We start from the raw sequence: 20429 nt of genomic DNA, 5'->3' as shown, positions 1-20429 counted from the left end.
CACTGTGGATGTATTGTAAGTAAAATGAAATAAATAACAAATTGGAGTTTCTGTTCTCATTACCTTCTCCACCGAAGGTGAACAGAGATTATGTTTCACCCGTCTGTCTGTGAACAGGATATTTCAAAACATTAATTTTGGTGAACATCTGGATCAATGACAAAATGATTAGATATTGGTGAAGATCTGGATCCAATAATTTTTTTAAGTGATTCTTCACCATTGAGTGATTGGGCTAAAAACAATATGTAATGCGATGTCAAAAAGGTATGGTCAGATTCAGATGAAACTTGATGGAAGGGTTGGGTGTGTGACCAAGCATAAATCAATTTGATTTTAGTGAAAATCTGGTAATGAGAATTAAACTTTTAAAGTGATTCTTCACCATTGAGAGATGGGGCCAAAAACGATATATAGCACGATATCTCAAAAAGTTGACGACAGAGTTATAACAAAACTATGTGGATGAAGTTGGTTAGGTGATTAGAACAAGCCGATTTGATTTTGGTTCAGGTCCAAAACCAGATCTGGCCTATCAGTGGGACACAAAACGTAAACTATTCAGCCTGGTGGAGGTATGTGCTCGAACCGAGTGCCGTTCTAGTTTCCACTGCTTTTGGAAGAAATAGTTTTGGTTTCAGTTTGAAAAAAAAAAAAAGCAATATTCAATCAGGTGAAGACATACAAGTGATTTGGAATGAAGAAGCCTGTTGAAAGCCATTCCTCCTGGCAGCACTTCCTTTTCACTTCTTCAGAGACTCTTTAAACAAAGACAATAACCTGAACTCCTTGCTGGAATGACTTTAAACAAAATAACCATATCGAACACATTGTAAACGGACAAATCTGCTTCAACTACATCAAGATTCCCATTTTCACCCACCTTTGTAATCCCCTACCTGTCTTTGAGCAAACTTACCCTATTCACACAGCAAGACATCATGCTCTAATTCAAATCTTGTGTTTTTGGCTACTCTTTTTCATTGTCTATCCATTTACCTTCTTTCCTTTTGCTTCCCCCCATTTTGCCCCCTCATTTACTTAATGCAAACCAATTCAAAACTTGATATCTTAACTAAAATAAAAAAATATGCAGCAAAATAGATTGACAAAACATTGATATTAAATGTTGTAACTTTATTTATACCTTTGAAACCAGCCCTTACCTTACATTCCACAAAAAACAAAAATAAAAACAGCAGCAAAGATCAGGTTTGTGCAACAAAGGTTTAAATTGTGGCTCAATGCAATATTGTACCTTGTTTCCATGTACAACTCAAACTGGATTGCAAACTGTGCTGCCCTGACCCGGGGTTTCCCACAAGCTCGCATGTTATAGTTTATCTGAGCTGAATGAAAATGTCAGTGTTTTTTTTTTATTACTATTAATATTTTTATTTTACGTAGTCGAGGCTCGTGGAAGAGTTTGTATATTGAACGGATCAGGATGTAACACGCCAAAAAAGGCACAGTAGAGATGCACGAAAAAAGAACAAGAGAGCTGAAGGCCAAGATAGAGGGAGACTTTGACAAACAATGGGTGTGGGTAGGAATGTTGGGTGGGATTGGCAGGAGAGGACACAAGGTGGACAAGATTGGATACTGAAAACTGGAAATTTAAAAGTAGAGATTAGGTAGGGGTTAACAAGGGGAGAAAAGAGCTTTTTGGACAATGTTTTTGATTTATGTGCATTATTTCTCAGGAAGTCTACAGCATAAGACTATCCTGCACAGCAGCAGTTTTAAGCCTGGGGGTCTTTTGGGGTTTTTCCAGGGGTCATGAAGGGGTCATAAATAACATATAAAATACCCATTGACTGAGTATTGGCAGACATGTTTTAATAAATCGGGCTGTTATTTTTTTTTTCAATTTTTGTTCGGGGGTCACGGTACTGACCTAGTATGTCTGATGGGGTCGTGGGGCCAAAAAGGTTAAGAACCACTGCTGCACAGTCACAAGTTGAGCAGGTGGTCCAACATCTGCAGCTAGGCCCAAGAGAAATGTTACTTCTGAGCAATTCCCGACCTTGAATGTACATAGTCTCCAAATGATGAGTTCACATATCACTCCATTAAGTTGTACACTCAATCTTTCTCTGTCCCTCGTTTTAAAGGACACCAAAGAATAATTAGAATTATTGTAGGCCAAACAACAGTGTCTTTCCTTTCAGTTTCATTCAAAATGTATAAGCACACTCACCACCTGATTATGTGGCCTGCATCCCATCACACATCCACACTTTGGCAAAGAGCCACATTGACAGCCCAAACAAGAATGGCTAAGTTACATTGAAATGCAGTATCCAGAGCACATGGTTTTCAACCTGGGTTGAATGCTGCCATGGAAACAAGGTACAAGTGCATTTATCTGCACAAACCGTTCATCATAGACAAGGCAAACATCTGGAAACACAGCCAGTTATATTACACAACCTGAGGTAGAATTATCAATTCCTGCCCAGCATAAATTCAGATTTCAGCAGATTCCAGGACTAGAAAATGCAAGGGTACAGTCAAATTACAGTTAACCACCATTTAAAATTAAAACATATAAAGCTCCCTACAGGGTTGCTCTAGTAGCACATTTGGACTGGTAATAGGACTGGTAAAACAATCATGACTTACCATACTTCTACCTTGGGGCTCAGTCATTTTGTTAAAGGACAACGGAGGATGGAAGCTCCACTTCTGCCCAAGTATGAAATGGCACATTTTGATGTGATCGACTACAAACCAATATTTAATGTCTCATTGATATACTGACACTTCAGAACACAAAAATAAAAACAACATTTTTGCATGCACCAACCAAAACTGTCACACATATTGCCAGTCTGGATTAGTAAGCATCCATAACAATGTAAATTTTACAAAAATAAGTTTTAAAACATGTTTGGCATCTTTGCAACAATGGAAGGATGTACCCTAAGATTTAGCCTTTTTGGTGATCTGCCTTGGTGAACCATTTTAGACAACACAAAAGTCCACTGCTTTATACAATAAAGTATGATTGGAAGGACAAAAAACAAACAAACCAAAAAAAAACACATGTACTGCTCTGTTCTAAACCCTTGGAGCATTTCCATATTAAATATTGATAAGGAATAATTAAATTTCAACATCACCCCCACATTTGTAATATGAATTGACCCCATCTTCCCTCAATCTCCAACCAATATCCTTCTTCTAAACTCTTAAACTTCCATTTGCACAGTGAGTTGCACATATAATCAAAGAGATAATTAATTTGAAGAAAAGCAAAATATATTTTACAGAAGTGGTTTTACCAAAATATTGTGGATCAGAAAGGCAATCAAACTGCTTTTTATTTCTTAAGAATTCTAAAATGAAATTTAAATACAGCATCTTCAAATACTTATAGATGCCATATCACAAATCCCACATACAATTTTTTTAAAATACATAACAGCTTGTGTTTGACTGGAATGCCAACATTTTCAATGATGATGTTAAACCATATCTCCAGGCTCTCATCTGCTTTAAAATGCCAAGGCTGGCAACAAAACAGGTCTTAATCACAATACCATTAGTTAGTGTGTTTAGAGAAGGGTTGGGGTGGGCAGGAAGTGTGGTGGGGGTGGGGTGCACTCACAGAATGACCTGGTGGATGTTTCAGATTAGGCAAAAGTACGAGTTCAGATAGAAAAATAAAAATATCAAATTATTTCTAGAAATAGATGGATAAGTATGAAGGAGATAAGACCTCAGGTTGAATACTTGGAATGTGGGGGGCATGTGGAGTGGGGGGGGGGGGTAGGGGGGAGTTTGGAAAGCATCTTGGTTTTCGAACCAACCAGGCTCAATGGCACAAATAGCAATCTCCTTTGTGTAAAAAAACAAAGAAAAAACAAAAAAACAACAACAAACAACCCATCAGATCTTCACCAGGTTGCTTGGCTCTTTGGGTTCATATCCATACAAGAATGTAGCACCAATCACAAGAAGAGCTCCGATAGTGAAAAGCCTAAAAACAGAAGAAAGCAAACAAACAACAAAACTAGTCTCCTTCCACCTCATAAAAGACAGTTCTTCTTCCATGGACTAAAATCTTAGTGTGCAGTACAGAGATATTGGTGAACTCTTGAGAGTTAGGGGATAGATATTATGGGTTTGATAGCATGATTATTATCATGTACGATGTTCTATTGGGTAGTCGATCTATCTACCCTTGGTGTCAGGTTTTCCGTCGTTATGTCTGTTTGTCTGTCCAGGCCAATACTCCGTTAATCGTAGGCTGATTTTGATGAAACTCTGGTGGTAGGTTCATACCATGACCCAGTTGTGCGCGTTTAAGAACCGTTGCTATGGACCCCTCGGTTGCCTAGCAACGGGCCTTTGAAATTTTCAAAAAAAATCTAAAAAAATAAAAATATCGAAATTCAAAAATCAAACTATGATCGTTTGTGGGCAACACATTCAGCCTCCTTGACAAAAAAATTCAGCCCGCTCCCATGAAAACTGTCGGAGAAGATGGACTTTGAATGAACCCTGGTCGAAAAAAAACAAAAAAACGAAGTTCGTTATATCTCAGAGACTATGAGTCACACATACATGAAACTGGTATGGTAGGTTCATGGTATGTCCAAGTTATGTGTGAGAAAGAACCATTGCTCTGGACGCTTTTGTTGGCTAGTAACGGCTGAAAAACGACTAAATTCGACTTGATCGACTACCCATGTCCGCCTACCGGCTTGTACAGAGTGTCACTGATGCTGAAGCAGTTTCCTGGCACGGGTTACAATCATGGAAGGGTTGCTACTCCAACGGAGGATACTCGACTAAGTGTGCAGGAAATTGTAATTTGTTCAGGCTTCCGATGATGTCTCACCTACTCTTTGTGAGGAATGTGATATGACTTGTTGATAATGTTGGGAGAATTCACGCACAATATGTAGAAAACTACAGGTTAGAAGTTGCTATGTTTAGCGACTTGCGAGGGCTAAACAGTTTAGTCGTGGGGAAAGAAATGTGTCGAGGCCTGCTTTAATTACCTTCGCATTATGCAAAAGGTTATGTATTGGTCGCTGTGTATTTATTTATTTATTTATTTATTTATTTGTGAATGTGTGTGTGTGTGTGTGTTTGTTTGTTATTCGCATAACTCAGAGAGTATTAAACCAAATCGCTTGAAATTTGGTGGGATGATGGGTTATTATCCAAGGAACATTTGATTAGATTTTGGGAGCGATCGGGTGAAAGGTCAAGGTCAAATTCGTATTTTTACCATAGCGCGGTCAATTTTGATCTAATTGGCATGCAACCGATGCCAAAATGTTCATAATTCATTGTCCAATCTTGTGATGGGCGACATGACACAATTACGTCATTACCCTTGTTTTTAAAAGAAAATGTCCCAAATCCTGGCATTATAATCAGTACCAAAATATATGTTTGTGGGAGATGCCAATGATTATTTATTTGTTTGTTATTCGCATAACTTAAAAAGTATTAAACCAAATTGCATGAAATTTGGTGGGATGATTGGTTATTAGCCAAGGACCATTTGATTAGATTTTGGGAGCAATCGGGTCAAAGGTCAAGGTCAAGGTCATGAAAAGGTCAAAATCGTCTTTTTACCATATCGCGGTCAATTTTTATCCAATTTGTATGAAACTAATGCCAAAATGTTCAGAATTTAATGCCCAATCTTGTGATATGCAACTTGACACAATGACGTAATTGCCCTTACTCACGGTTGGGGGTCAAAGGTCAGGGGAGTCACGACCTTGCAGATGTGCGTATTTTTATCATAACGCAGTCAATTCTTATCCGATTCGTATGAAATCAGCACCAAAATGCTCCTTGTTCTGTTCCCCACACTCTTATGCCAAGAACAAAACAGTAGCGGCGGCGAAGGTATATGCTCTCTACGAGTACCCGTTCTAGTTATGGGTGCTTCAATTAAAAATCTCTTGAATCTCATCATATTGTGTTGTCTGTACCAGATGTTCAAGCTAATGGAAGGGACTGTTGGCTTAAACCCAGGAATGACCATTATTCATGGTTTCAAAACAGAGGTGTAAACGTGACCTTGGGGGGGGGGGGGATAAACAGGCAGCAAACCATGAACAATTCATGAAATGAACAACAACTTTTACAATGAAAAGGTGAGGATGTGATAAAAGGTGGAGCAAATTTGGTAATCTTAGTCACATGGGCAAAACCATGCCATTTGCGCAACTTTGATTGCCATGTGCAACCTCCACCACAGCACGGAGCAGGACTCACATGCTTGGCATGAAATCTTGCAGCAGCATATATGAGATGAGAGAGGACAGGACAATGGAGAGAGATGTGGCAAATCCCTTAAGGATATTGTCAGCATACTTTATCACAGCAGCGACAACTAGTCCCCCAACTGCCTGCATCACACACAAGGACACATTGCTAAATTTGCCATCTCCTAAGCAATAGGGGAATATTTCCAATATGCAGTATACAATCATTGATATAAATTCCGATCTGACATTTTATTTGATAAAAATACAGGAAAATGCCAAAGTTTATACATTTGCAAATGTGCTCAGGTAAAAATGCCAAAAGTGGCTGTGAATAATGATTCAATTTGGGCCCAGTCTTGTTCCTCATCGACATCAATGATCGCTCCGATGCTCTAGAAACTCTCTCTTATGGCAAATGTCTCCACATTGTAGTGCACAGCACCCCTTCCCACTGCTTTGCAAATGGCAGCTGCATCTCTTTCTGTTAATCTGGAAATAATTTGACTGGTCTCATAAATGGAACATATTGTTATGGTTGTGGGGGTAGATGGAGGAATTCAATAGGAAAGTTAGGATTTAATAGAGTTGTTTAGTCTGTGGACGTGGAGGAGACATCTTAATGTAATTAAGTAGGGAAACTGTGAACTTATGTTATGTGTCACCACACATGGGTGGTGGTGGTGGTGCGGTGTTAATTAGATAGGGATTAAGAATAAGTTCCCCCAGTATGTGATTGCCCCCCTGTAACCTATTTCTACATTTTTGCATTGACAAGCAAGCCAAACGTGCCGAGCAGGCAGAAGCCCCGCCTCCGAGGGTGACGACGGGCGAAGTCATGCCCCCGAGGCTGATGATTGATTGGCGTGACGTCAGAAACTAGCCAAACGTGCTGAGCGGGCGTAGGCCCTGTCTTCCTGGGTTTCATGTAAGCAAGCCACGCCCCGGAGGACGAAACGGGGGTTCGGTGTGACGTCAGTCAGAGTTGAGGGAGAAGAGGAAAACACGAGGTCGGTGTGAGGAAGGCAGTTGTTGTCGTGGTAGGAACGTGGCTGGGACGGAGGATCTCACTTTACTCTCGTCTCGGCACGACTAAATGGCTTTCCATCGCTGCATGAAGAAGACGGCGCGATTCTCGCATTCGTGCTGAGGCAATTTTGGCTTGTGTGGTGAAGCAAGATACTGGCCTTTGGCTCTTGGTTGGGTCGTGAAGAACGGACCCCGAGCCTCATGTATGTCAAATAGTGGGTCGGTGAGGACGATCGACGCACAAAGCAGCTGCATGAGGTCTCTGAGCCTTGGTGTTGAAGACCGCTCACAAATTGCCTGACAAACGTTCCCGCTGTGAGAGAGTGGCTTGGCGCCATTTTGCGTGCGCATACACATGTAAATAGAAGCGCCTCGATTCCACATTATAGAAAGCCCATCTCTGGACCAAGCTAAGTGCCAGAATAAAGGGAGGATTTGCTTTTCTTTTCTTTTCTTTAGTTTTTCCCTTTGTCTGTATTTAAGTCTGTGTGCAGAGGCGCCTCGACTTAGAGTTTAATTTACCTCACGTTAATTATTACCCTTGTAAATTTATAATTACCCTTGTAAATTGTCATTACATTGTAAATCATATTGTCAGTAAATACAGTGTTCATTTTAAGTTGCTGTTTCCATGTATTTGTCGTGGGGTTTGAGTGTAATCCCCCCTGTGCTGTGCTTCCCCGTGCCTCCGTCGCTCCACCATTGCACCCTGCCCCTCCCACATGCGTGATAATCTCCGAGGATCAATATGTCTGCCTCGTCATAAGGAAAAACCGCTCGACCATCCGGGCTGGCGGTGTTAACCACCCGTCACCACAAATTGGGTCGGGGGGGGGGGATTAACCTGGACCGCCAGTGCCACGATAATATCCTTCATCCTGGAAAATCTCAGTCTCATTCTATCAGTCTGGTTGGATCGTCAAACGAACCCACCGATCTATTTCCTTTGTCATTCACTGAAAGTTCAGTTTCTTGAACGTCGAAGCCTCACCATCAACCATGACCTTTCTTGGGCTAACCACATAAGGAAGGCTGGCTTCCAAAAGCAGCCACAGACTGGACATTCCCCATCGATCCAAGTTTTTCTTTGGAAAAATCAGAGCTATTCAGTCTCAAGTCTTTGTCCATATCTCTAGGGTGTACTGCTCTCCACTATGGGCTGATGCTCCAGCATCACATCTGTATTTCCCAGATTCTGTAGAATCTAAAGCTTTCAAAATTATTGGAATCTCCCACGATGAGGCTGAAGCACAGGTCTGTTGCTTTCACATTGCAGCCAGGTCGATGGTCTCTGTTTTATCACAGTCTCTTCTCCATAATTGCTCTCCCTGCTCTGTCCTCTGAACCTCCCTATTTACTCCAAGATGTGCATGCAGCAACCCCCTCCGAATTAAACTTCCAAAATCCAGGCTGACTGCACACATAAACTCTTTTAATGCTCGCTTCTCCAATCTATGGAACCACCTTTTCAGAATCTGTTGGCTCGCTCTTCCCTCCTGGGTTTCAAAAGCAAGCAGTGCGCACCACCACCCCTCATCTCCAATTCTGTCTCATCTTTAATATCCCCATTAACCTTTCCTATTCAAACCATCTTACTTGCTCGTTTCAGCGTTTCTTTACCACCTCCCTTTTCTCTTATATTGTTTGTTCATCCCTTGATGTTTGTCCCACTGTCAGACCGACCAACTTTGAACCTCGCTCCAATAAAGAAAAAAGAAAAAAGAAAAGAAAAGCGTGTTGAAAGAGTAGCCAAAAAGGAGTTTCCATTTGATGGGTAACCAAAAGGTTTTTTTTCTCTAAGAAAGGTTTTTTGGAGCCAAAAACGTGACATGCTAGTGGCATCAGGAAAATTAGCCACTGCTGGGAAAAAGGTGTGACAATCACTGGAAACTACACCTAGAAAGAGGAACATGCTGAGTTTCACTTCACAGTGAAGGGAATAAACAGGAAAAAAATAAATAAATAATTTTTAAAACTTTCAATTTCTTTCACCCACTCTATTATGCCATTTGGAGAATATGATGTCAACGAATAATCACTTGCAGAGAAATATGATGATAAAGGAGATAAATTTGATGTCAATGAATCACTTGCACGATATGCCACGTCTGCAGGTGAAAATGACATTGACGAAAGCAAAGAAGAGGCGGAAGTCTACTACGCACGTTTTTACACAGGCATACAGTTAATTGGCCTGTTTTTATATGTTGTAGTCATAATAATAATAATAATAATATGCTCCATTACAAGGAACTTTGACACAGGAGGAGGCCATTTGGCACATCAAAGCCTGCACTATTATTACCAACCTATGGTTGTGTCATTTGTTCATGCTCCATCCATTTTACATGCTAAGTGTCAAGCAAGGAAGCCGCACATACAATTTAAGATCTTTGGTATGACTTGGCTGGGGTTCGAACCACCGACCTCCCAGAATCAGAATGGATGCTCTAACCATTAAACTACATAGACAACCACCGTGTGATCATTCTCAATGCCAATTCGGATTACTATGGGATGTAGTTTCAGATAAAAGTGAAAGTTTTTTTAAAGAGGTACCAGCAAAGCTACACAAGTACGGATTATACAGCCTAACTTTGAGGATATTTTTTTCAGATTTGGCATCATCGTTTCCCTGCTCTCAATCCCCACTCCCTGTAGTAGTGTTCAGTGATTAAATCACTTGCTTTATTACCATGTGTATCGGCGAAAATTGAGCCTGGTTTTGACTTAGTGGTTAAAGTGGCTGGCTTGGCAACTTAGGGTCCTGAGTTCGAGCCCCTTTTCCACCATTGAATTAACACCAGGTGGGTTGACTCAGCCTGTCTTCCTTCCAAGGTCAGCAAAATGAGTACCAGCTTTCAGCAGCAAAGCTGCACTCCCAGCAATGGTGCAACCAGCAGTCAAAAGCTGCACAATTTTTTTTTTAATAGTCAAATTATCCAAATGTAATTTTTCAAACATACCTATGATAATTAATTAATGATTGAGTGATAAAAGTAAGGCATCTTAAAGTCGATTCCCAATAATATCTAGCATCAAGATCTTTAGGTCAATGTCATGCCAGCTCACCTGAAGTATGACAACTATCCAAGTTAGAGAGTTGTAACCTTGCAAAAGGCCTGCCTTGTGGACCTGCTCCCAGTCACGTACCAGAACACCGACCAGAGCAAAAAAGCTCCCAAACAACCCTGCACACGACAGTATCCACAACGATTATACTCCCATAAATCACAATTTCTGGACATGTACACCCTCACCGACCAAAAAGAAAGCAATTAGGTGACTAGTTAATTTTTTTTTAAACTCCAGCACAAAATTGTCATCAACATCATAAAGGCAAAAGGAGGTAAATTCAATTTTAGCCAGAAGAGAAACGAAGCAGTTATAAAGAACAAGTAGAACGAAAGGGGGTAGGGCACAGACACAATGACACCTCTCTGCCTATTCTTCAGAGCCAGTTGTATCATTGCATTTTCTTTTCCCACGTCCAAGTACGAATATTTATACAACTCCTCGAAAACTCATTTCCTTGTTTTCATTTCATCTACACTTCCAAGTAAGGGCTGTCTACATATTACAGAAAACGGCAGCACATTGAACCCCATCCCCACCTCCATGCATTAAAAAAAAAGAATGTGTAAGAGGCCTCAAGAAGAGATGATTCATAAAGGAAAGTAAAAAATGTCTTCACTCAAAATTGTTCCAACCCTCTCCCCGAGATCATCCAGACCATGAAGTGAAACTCAGCATGGTTTAGTTGGTGCCATCTTTCGATGTAGTTTTAAGATGGTGCTATATACATTATTACCAGCATTTGTCAAGTTCGATGCTATTGTAAAATAAATCATATTGGCTCTGAATTACTTTTTCTAGGGTAATGATTTTTTTTGGCCACACCTGATAATACACATGAGCCAAGCATGTGAGTAAACAATGGACAAATTATCCAGTAATTTTTGCAATAAATCAAGGCCATACATGATAAAGTTAAATCACCAATTCCAATACCAGAAATTCTCATGTAGAAATTTTAATACGGTCCAATTTGAAAACCATTCTCACCATTTTAATGCCAATTAAAACATTAATTTTTCCCCCCTTAAGCCGCTGTCACACCTTGACGACTTAGCCAGCATATGCCGATGTATGAAAAATTTGATTAAAACGCTGGCACACGTCGAATATGTTTGGGTAAGTTTTGTATACGTTAAGAGCACGCTGGCATACGTCATAGTATGCTGGCATACGTCGTAGTACGCTGGCATATGTCATAGTATGCTGGCATACGTCGTAGTACGCTGGCATATGTCGTAGTATGCCGAGCTGTTAGACAAATTTTCCATGCTTGAAATTTTTTGACGTATGCCAGCGTATGACTCACACGTTCCGCATAACGCTGGCCATACTCTAAGTTGTAGGCACGTTACGCGATCGTTGACACACGTTACTTGCAAGTTACTCATAAGTCAAAACACGTCGAGGTAATGTTTAGCGTCAGTATTCCAGACTCCCTGGTTTTTTTGGAGTTTTTTTCTTCGGTGATGTTGACAATGATTTCTAGTGCGGTTATAATATAATTAATAGGCTGCCACTCAACGATTTAAATCATAACCGCACGAGAAATCAAAGTGCCAACATCACCGTCATACCGAAGCAAAAAAAAACAAACCAAAAAAAAACCAGGAAGTCTGGAACACTGAAGCTAAACATTACCTCGACGTGTTTCGAATTATGAGTAAGTTACAAGTAACGTGTGTCGACGTGTGTCAACAATCGCGTAACGTGCTTCGACGTGTGTCAACGATCGCGTAACGTGCCTACAACTTATGGCCAGCGTATGCGGAACGTGTGTCATACGTTGAAAATTTGTCGACGTACTACGACGTATGCCAGCGTGCTCTTAACGTATACAAACTTACCCATAACGTATTCGACACGTGCCAGCGTATTCGGCAAATTTTTCATACATCGGCATACGCTGGCTAAAACGTCAAGGTGTGACAGCGGCTTGACACTTCGATGTCTAGTGTGGTTATGATTTGAATCGTCGAGCCGCAGCCTATTAATAGGCTATGCCACGTGATCGTCGGCGATATGCTGCCGCGCGCTATGCATAAGTTAGACTATCGTTGGGCATAGGTTGTGAACGCCGACAACATGCTCAGCATTCGTTGATACAAGTTATCTATATGTTATCGAAACATTCTGTGTACGTTACTAATACGTTATGCACATGTCCAACTCGTTATGAATACGTCCAAAACTGGAAAAAAACATCATTAGTTCATCGTACGACAGCGTTTTACAGACATTTTGAAGGTGTGACAGTCAAGGTGTGAATTTTGACACTTTTTGAAGTGTCAAATTTTGAAGAAGTCAAGGTGTGACAGGGCCTTTAGGTTGGCACTATTTCCCTCTACTATTACATTCAATTTAGTCATTTGGACTGAGAAACCTACAATTTGGCTACACAAGTAATAAAATCCAGCGATTGGCTGAAACTACTTTAATGTACTTTGGTTTCTGCTTTGTTTTTTTTTGTTTGTTTTTTTTCATTAGATTTTGTTCAAGGTCATGTTTTTTTTCTCCATAGTCATCATAAGGTACTGAAAACTTCAAGCATAGACCTACTACTTACCAACTGTTGCACCGACTTAAAATTAGTTAATGTAGTGATGAGAAAGGACTCTTGCCTTTATGAGTGAGTTTGACTTATTGAAGAGGTCCTGACAGATTCCTCTTACTAAACAAAGACAATCTTGGCTTTTGTGACAACGAATGGACTTTACCAGAATAAAGTTCTTCCTTTCAGCCTAAAGAATGGCCTCGCTACATTTCAACTACTCATCAATGACCTTATCATAGATCTTGAAGGGATTGATGCATACATTGACTCTGTCAGCATCTATTTCATTACTTGGGACGATCACCTTGGGACTTGTATTGGGACAAGAATCTGTGCTTTATTTGCGAGACTGCCTGAGGCCAAACTCTCCGTGAATATTACTCAAAATCTGGTAAAAGCTGAAATGACAAAAGCACAGGTCATGTTGTGGGTCAAAGTCAGGTTCAACCAGTAAAAGAAAAGGTGGAAGCAATTGATCACTTGACAGCATCTTATGGTAAGAAGGAGCTCATGGGATTCCTGGGTATGGCTGGATGGTATTGGAGATTTCGTAAAAATTTCTCTGACATTGTTGTCCCTTTGACTAATCTACTCAGTAAAAAGGAAAAAATTGTATGGGATGGCAAATGTCAGGCTGCATTTGACAAAATTAAAGCCATACTTATGAGTTCTCCAGTTCTTGCCACAGCAAATTAAAACAAACAAACAAACAAACAAAACTTCAAATTGGTGGCGTCTGCTAGCAATGTAGAGGCTGGAGCCGTTTTGCTACAGGATCATGCTGGATGCTATTACTCAAATACATTAAACAAACACCAAAAATAACGATTCTACCATAGAAAAAGAGACCCTTACTCTTCTGCTAGCTTGGCAATAGTTTGAGGTATACTTCGGTATAACTACATTTCCAGTGATGATTCTTACAGATCACAATCCCTTAACTTTTCTCATAAAATGAGGAAGAAAAAAAATCAGAGAATGATGAGATAGAACTTGTCTTTGCAATAATTCAACTTGGAAATTAAACAAATCAAAGGCAAACACAACGTAATTGCAGATGCTCTGTCAAAATCTGAATAACTCTGGAATTGTTATTGTAGTCAGTTGGAAGGTATTACGGACGATAAGCTGTTTATATTTTGTATTTTAAAATATTACTCATGGCTATGGAATTACTTTTTGTTGTGTTTAGACTTTCTGTAAAGGGTAAGAAAGTTCTCACTCTGTTGAAACTTTCTTCCTTTGAAGGGGGAGGGAGTTACACACATATTAATTGTATTGTATCACTGGAGTGTTACAATCCAGTCTTAACATATAATTATCAGACAGCCTTTGACAAGATATACTTGAGCTGTGGGTGAGTGTGTTCTGTGAAAGGAATTCAGTGCCTTTGGTAAAATAACTTGTTTGGCTTGTTTTAACGTCACAATGCTCAGCCACGTCTGCAGCAAGGCTGGGAATGGTTTTGGAAGAACTGATGGCACCTTTGGAATCACAAACCACTCTTGAGATAAAATAACTCAGACAGCAGCAACCACTCTGGGAATCCATAACAATGAATATCAAAGGAAATCTGACAGTTTGCAAAAGATATAAAATAAGCCAACAGTTTTGTTCAGAGAGGAGAGGGAACATGTAGATGGAGAGAAGACACAGCTGCTGCGTACTGAATTTCATGGAGTGAAATTCATTTTTTAAATCGGCTCACCGAGTAAAGGTGGAATCAGGAGTCTTCTGTATGCGAACTTGGAATGGTTCAGCGACTCCGTTCCCTGACTGTACATTGGTCGCTGTAATCTGCTGGTCAGTCCACTCATTGAATCTGCTGCCCTGCTGTCATCTCAGAGACAGCTTCAAAGCAGGCACCTCCTCGCTGGCTGCATCGAGACGGCACCCTATCTGTTCCTTCACCCTCTACTCACCTGCCTCCAGTATGCATTGTCCTTCACAGCATGCAGCCCCAAATTCAAACACACAGCTTGATTTGTGGACTCGGCTTCTTCTGCATACTTCGGTGATGCAAGTTTTCACCCTCTGAGGACTTTTGCAACACGACTGACCAATCGGCTTCATCCTGCGTGCATCCACTGGACAAGAGATCCCTCAGAACGTGTTCACAGCCGACCCTTCACCCATTTATAACCTGCTGGGGTTTATGTTACAAACTGGTAACTTGAGATAATTTGCCACCTCAATAGTCACGAGTTAATTCATAGCTGCATTGATATGTGGCATTTGTACTTTATTAATTTGGGGATTCTTAGAAAAGTCGGGAAGGGTTTCTTTTAATTAGTACTATTATTTTAAAGGTAGACAATAGGGATGAATAAATATTACTTTTCAAAGATCCTTCTGTATATTGTTGTATGCTGGTTTCACCAGTATAACAACAAACAAGGCACAGTATTGTCCTTAAATCTTTTCTACTGTGACATCCTCAGGGTAAATGGTGCACTCTCTTTGGTGTCTCGAGGTGGACAGGGAACACTAGGCATTTTAGTGTTCATCGGAACGCCGTAAAATCACTCTGGAGTGTTATCAACAAACTAGCAACATCAGAAACTGTCCACATTCTGGGAAACCATGTGCGATGTCACATCAGCAGGATAACCGTATCCGGGTGGTGCACCATAGCAATTGGCTCCAGACAGCAAGTTAGATGGCTCACGACATCCCTGGATTGTGACCAATCGGTGCCAGAACTACCAGGAATTGTTTATGCAAGCATAACATCTGAACACAATGACCAGCAGTTAATCCGATTTTTGATGCGACGTCATCGACATGCACGCCGAGCTTAGTGTCGACAACGTCTGAGGTTCAGGAGACAAGATTGGGCTACTATCGTCTTTGCAGACGAGTTGAGATCCCATCGAGACAGTAGTGATGTCTGTTGTCACATTTATCGATGGGAAGGCAAATGTTACGCGAATGCATGTGTTGTAAAACATGTGTCGTTCAGCAGTGGAAGTGTGATGGTATGAGGATGCATCACCACACATCACAGAACTCAGCTGGAAGTCATTAATGGCACTTTCACAGGTATTCGGCATCATAATGAAGTTCTCAGTCCTCAAGTCCACCCATTCCTGTCAGGTTAATGGACATCACGTCACACTTCAACAGGAGAACACGCGCCCTCACGTCACATGAGTGGTCACCGACTTCTTCGCGAGAACAGAACATTCCCACACTACCCTAGAGCCCACTGTTTCACCTGTGCTTTCTCCCATAAAATATGTGGGATGAGATGGAATGACGATTGACCAGTCTTCAAAACCAGCCAGCAACAATGGCCCAAATGCAGCAGGCCTTGTTACAAATCTGGAATGACATTCCTCAAGCTTTCTTCAACCATCTTGTGTCCTCAAAGAGGTGCTGTTGCCAAGTGTGTTTCAACACAAATGGTGGTCACACCAGGTACTGAGCTGTTGACTGATTCTTGACCGTATCCCTCTTCGAGCCTCTGGAGACACGTCTTGCACACGTGTTGATATTCTCATGTCGATTTCATGTTTATCAAACATTAAATATTGATATGACCAAACGACATGAGGTTTTTTTTTTCACTTCACAAAGGTGTAAATGATGCATAGGAACTTTTTGTATTATTTTTGCTGGCATATATCGTTTTTAGCGACATCACTCAATGGTGAAGAATTGCTTAAAAAAACTGGGAGGGCACTCGTTAGAGCGCATACCTCCTCCACGTAATGCCTGATCCACAAGAACATATCGGGCCCAATACATTTTTGAAATATCATGCTATACAGTACTATATCGTTTTTGGCCCAATCTCTCAATGGTGAAGAATCATTTTAAAAATTACATAATTCTCGTATCCAGATCCACATTTGCATCTTCACCAAAATCGAAACAATTCGTCTTTGCTGCACACCCAACCTGCCCACCATGTTTCGTCCTAATCCGACCACAACTTTTCGAGATATCGTGCTATATATCGGTTTAGCACTATCTCTCGATGGTGAAGAATCACTTAATTCTAGTAGTCAAATTCGGATCCGGATCTCCAACAAAATCTAATCAGTTAGTCCTTGTCACACACCGATCCATAAAATTTCATCCGGATCCGTCCACAACTTTGAGACATCCTGTACAGAAACAGACAAAGACAGACAGACAAACAGGGGTGAAAACATAACCTCCTTCACCTTCGGTGGCGGAGGTAATTCTAGTATCCTGCTCCGGATCTTCACCAAAATCTAAACAATTTGTCCTCATCACACACCCAGCCTGTCCACTAAATTTAATCCGAATCCGTTCACAACTTTATGATATATGCTGCTCACAGACAGACAGCCAGATAGACAGATAGACCAGGGATGAAAATATAACCTCCATCCGCCTTCGGTGGCAGAGGTAGCAAAAACCATTGTTGGCATCTCTTTTTGAAGTTGAATGAATGAGATTGCAACCATCTCTTTTATAGAATGTTTTGAATGCCCCTCAAAGTCTCTTTTTTCACATCCATACAATAATACGCTCGTCACATCTGTAATTCCGTCATTACAAACAGGAAAAGAATAAAACTGTTCTGGCATTGTTATTCTCACCCTCTTTCTGATCCACCCAACTTTTGCCACCATCCCACATGTCCATGTCACAACCAGCTCAAAGCCACAACCAGCTCATGCCAGCTTAAAGTCCTCACCTGTTCTCCCTTCATTGTGTGACTCTGGTAATTGTTCGTGAAATTCGTGGGATCGGCCTAAGTTTCCATAGTACACAAGTTTGCTTGTCCCATCATCCCTATACTTTGTAAATAAACGCCCTTTCAATTTATAAGAAGCGTTTTCCCATTTTCCTGCTTTCCTGTGTGAACACTGCTAAGTTTGGCTTTATTGGGTGATCTTTGGGGAATCATAGATGCAATATTGAACACAGCAACGGGTAAAACTAAAACGGCACTCGGTAAAGTGCATACCTCCTACAGGCGTTACAGTTTACATTTTGTATCCCACTGATGGGCCAAATCTGCATCCCGACCGGAACCAAAATCTAATCGGCTTGATTGTGAACGACCCAACTCATCCACAAAGTCTTGTCATAACCCATCCACAACTTTTTGAGATACCTTGTCATACATCATTTATGGCACTATCTCTCAACGGTGAAAAATCACTTTTAAAATTTCTCATGCTCACCAGAAATCAAATTAATTTGTTCCGGTCACATATCTAACATGTCCACTAAGTTTCATCTGAATCCATCCATAACTTTTCAGATATACTGCTCAGACAGACAGACAGACAGACAGAGACAAACAGGGGCAAAAACACAACCTCCATCCACCTTTGTTGACAGAGGTAATAACCAGAGAGTTTGTCTCAAAGCCACCCAATGCTCGCCTGTTTATACATTTATCGTTTTTAAAAGACTAGTCTAATAATATTTTTTAAAAAGCATTGCAGTGAAGTCTGATCCAAATAATTTTAAAGCAATATATGTATTTGTGTATTGTAAGCAGTAAACTAGTACACGTTAAATTAATGGCAAGCGTCTAGTATAAACAGGCGAGCATTGGGTGGCTTTGACACCATCTTAGGTTGAAATTTAATTTTTTTTTAAATCATTTGTTAATTTCAACTTTACTACACCAATAATATACCCCAAAGGAACCTCCATGCAAAATATCAGCATCCTAGTACACATATTAAATGAATGGCAAGCTTCTAAATAACTTGCACCAAAAACTTTAACGTTGATGTGCTACAAAAAAGTTAAGTTCAAAACAGGTCAAAACTTTAAAACATTTGAAATTATTTTTTAATTTCAACTTCACTACATCAATAATATACCCCAAAGGAACCTCCATGCCAAATATCAGCATCCTAGTACACACATTAAATGAATGGCAAGCTTCTAAATAACTTGCACCAACAACTTTAATGTTGAATGTGCTACAAAAAAGTTAAGTTCAAAACAGGTCAAAAATTTAAAACTTTTGAAATTATTTTTTTATTTCAACTTCACTACATCAATAATATACTCCAAAGGAACCTCCATGCCAAATATCAGCATCCTAGTACACATATTACATGAATGGCAAGCTTCTAAATAACTTGACCCAAAAACTAACATTTTCACGCTCACGCTGACACTGACGCTCACGCCGGGGGTATCGCTATAGCTCTCTGTTCCTCGAACAGGCGAGCTAAAAACCTCTGTCAAATAAAACCAGTTAATTTCCACTCTAATAGGGGAAAGCCTACGTATTTGTTAACCCTTACCCATTTGTATGTTCCGAAGCCACACCGACTGTCGGGATCCTTTGAGGATACGTTCAAAGTAAACCCCAGCAAATCCGCTTGAGAAGCAGGCGAGAAGGACGGCAAACAGTCCTACTAACGGAGTGCCATGACTTTCTGGCCTCGCCACAGAGCCAGCAGGAAACTGTATGTACACATGCAGCAAATATGAGCAGAGATGTTCATACAGCAAGCAAAGCAGGTATATAGGCACAGAGGAAAGAAAGTAACAGTGTTACTATGGTGTGTATTTTTATTTATTTATTTAAATACGATGCACGTTTGACACTCAAAAGAAAAAGTTGGAAAAAAGGAAAGAAAATGAAGATCACTTTTACACTTCCTTCTGTCTGTGGTGTTGCCACCATTTTATTCGGTCATTGTTGCACTGAGAGAAGTTTGTGTGTTTATGTTTAAGCCTCTGAAAAATAGTACTTCCAACAACAGAATGTAATGAAATAATAGTTGCCATGAAGTAAATTCTTCAGTTTATTAAAGACACAGAAGTAACTCGGAACCACGTGCACAATTTCATGTCTCAATATCAAGAGTCCTTTGTCCATGTGCTGCAAGAGACTTAACCTCAGATATTTATTCAATTGTGAAAGTTACATTTTTCACCCACAATAAGAAAAAGAGGAACGCACGTCCTGAAGCTCACCTGGATCAGGAGCAACAGTCACTCAAACCCCCCCCCCCCACAGACCTCCTTTGAGCCTGATTATTTTTTTAATGCTATGAACAAACTTTAGTACATCACGGGTGATGAAGGTTGTGGTCAAGTTTCATTGAAACTGTGTGTAGTTTCAGAGAAGAGAGCAAATACCTATTTTTTGGAGGGGGGAGGGGGGGTGAAACGCCCCCCCCCCAAATTTCCCCCTTAATGAGCACAGATTTTGATGTGGTCAATAAACTTTCGTTAGGCATCAGATATGAAGCTTGTGACCAAGTTTCATCAAAATCGTGTGTTTGGTTCAAGCGATAATGACTTAAGTGTTTACGGACTGACTGACTGACTCACGGACACTGCTCGATTGCGTAAGCTCACCAGACTACAGCCCAGGTTCGGTAAAAAATGACTTGAGAGGGTGGGGGCAGGTGGAGGGAGTGTGTAAAGCCATGTACTGATGCCACATAGTGTATGTCTATTAGGTCAGCAGCTCTATCGTTCAGTTTTGTAGCACCCAGATGTGAATTAAATTTTTGTCATTGATTATGATGCAGTAAGATGCGGTCTAATGAGATGACAACTCCCACACCTCA

General features: G+C 40.5%; 1 protein-coding gene across 5 annotated transcripts in view; it reads right to left on the bottom strand.

Annotated features, from left to right (window-relative positions):
- Window positions 1–1122: 1122 nt before the first annotated feature.
- SLC35A3 (solute carrier family 35 member A3) overlaps window positions 1123–20429 on the bottom strand; it is a 95553-nt gene continuing 76246 nt past the window's right edge. For all 5 annotated transcript variants that reach the window (XM_085884707.1, XM_085884705.1, XM_085884706.1 and 2 more), the window contains 4 exons: window positions 19149–19311; window positions 10341–10459; window positions 6250–6383; window positions 1123–3985 (listed from right to left, as the gene is read on the bottom strand). In XM_085884707.1, coding sequence (XP_085740833.1) covers window positions 3895–3985; window positions 6250–6383; window positions 10341–10459; window positions 19149–19311 — 507 coding nt within the window. In that variant the 3' untranslated portion in view covers window positions 1123–3894. The remainder of the gene's footprint in view (window positions 3986–6249; window positions 6384–10340; window positions 10460–19148; window positions 19312–20429) is intronic.

This window comes from Eptatretus burgeri, chromosome 6 (assembly GCF_056783735.1).
Source record: "Eptatretus burgeri isolate ZD-2024b chromosome 6, Ebu_testis_v1, whole genome shotgun sequence".
NCBI lineage: Eukaryota > Metazoa > Chordata > Myxini > Myxiniformes > Myxinidae > Eptatretus > Eptatretus burgeri.
The sequence above is the reverse complement of the archived record's forward strand: the minus strand, read 5'-3'. Positions and strand labels throughout refer to the sequence as shown.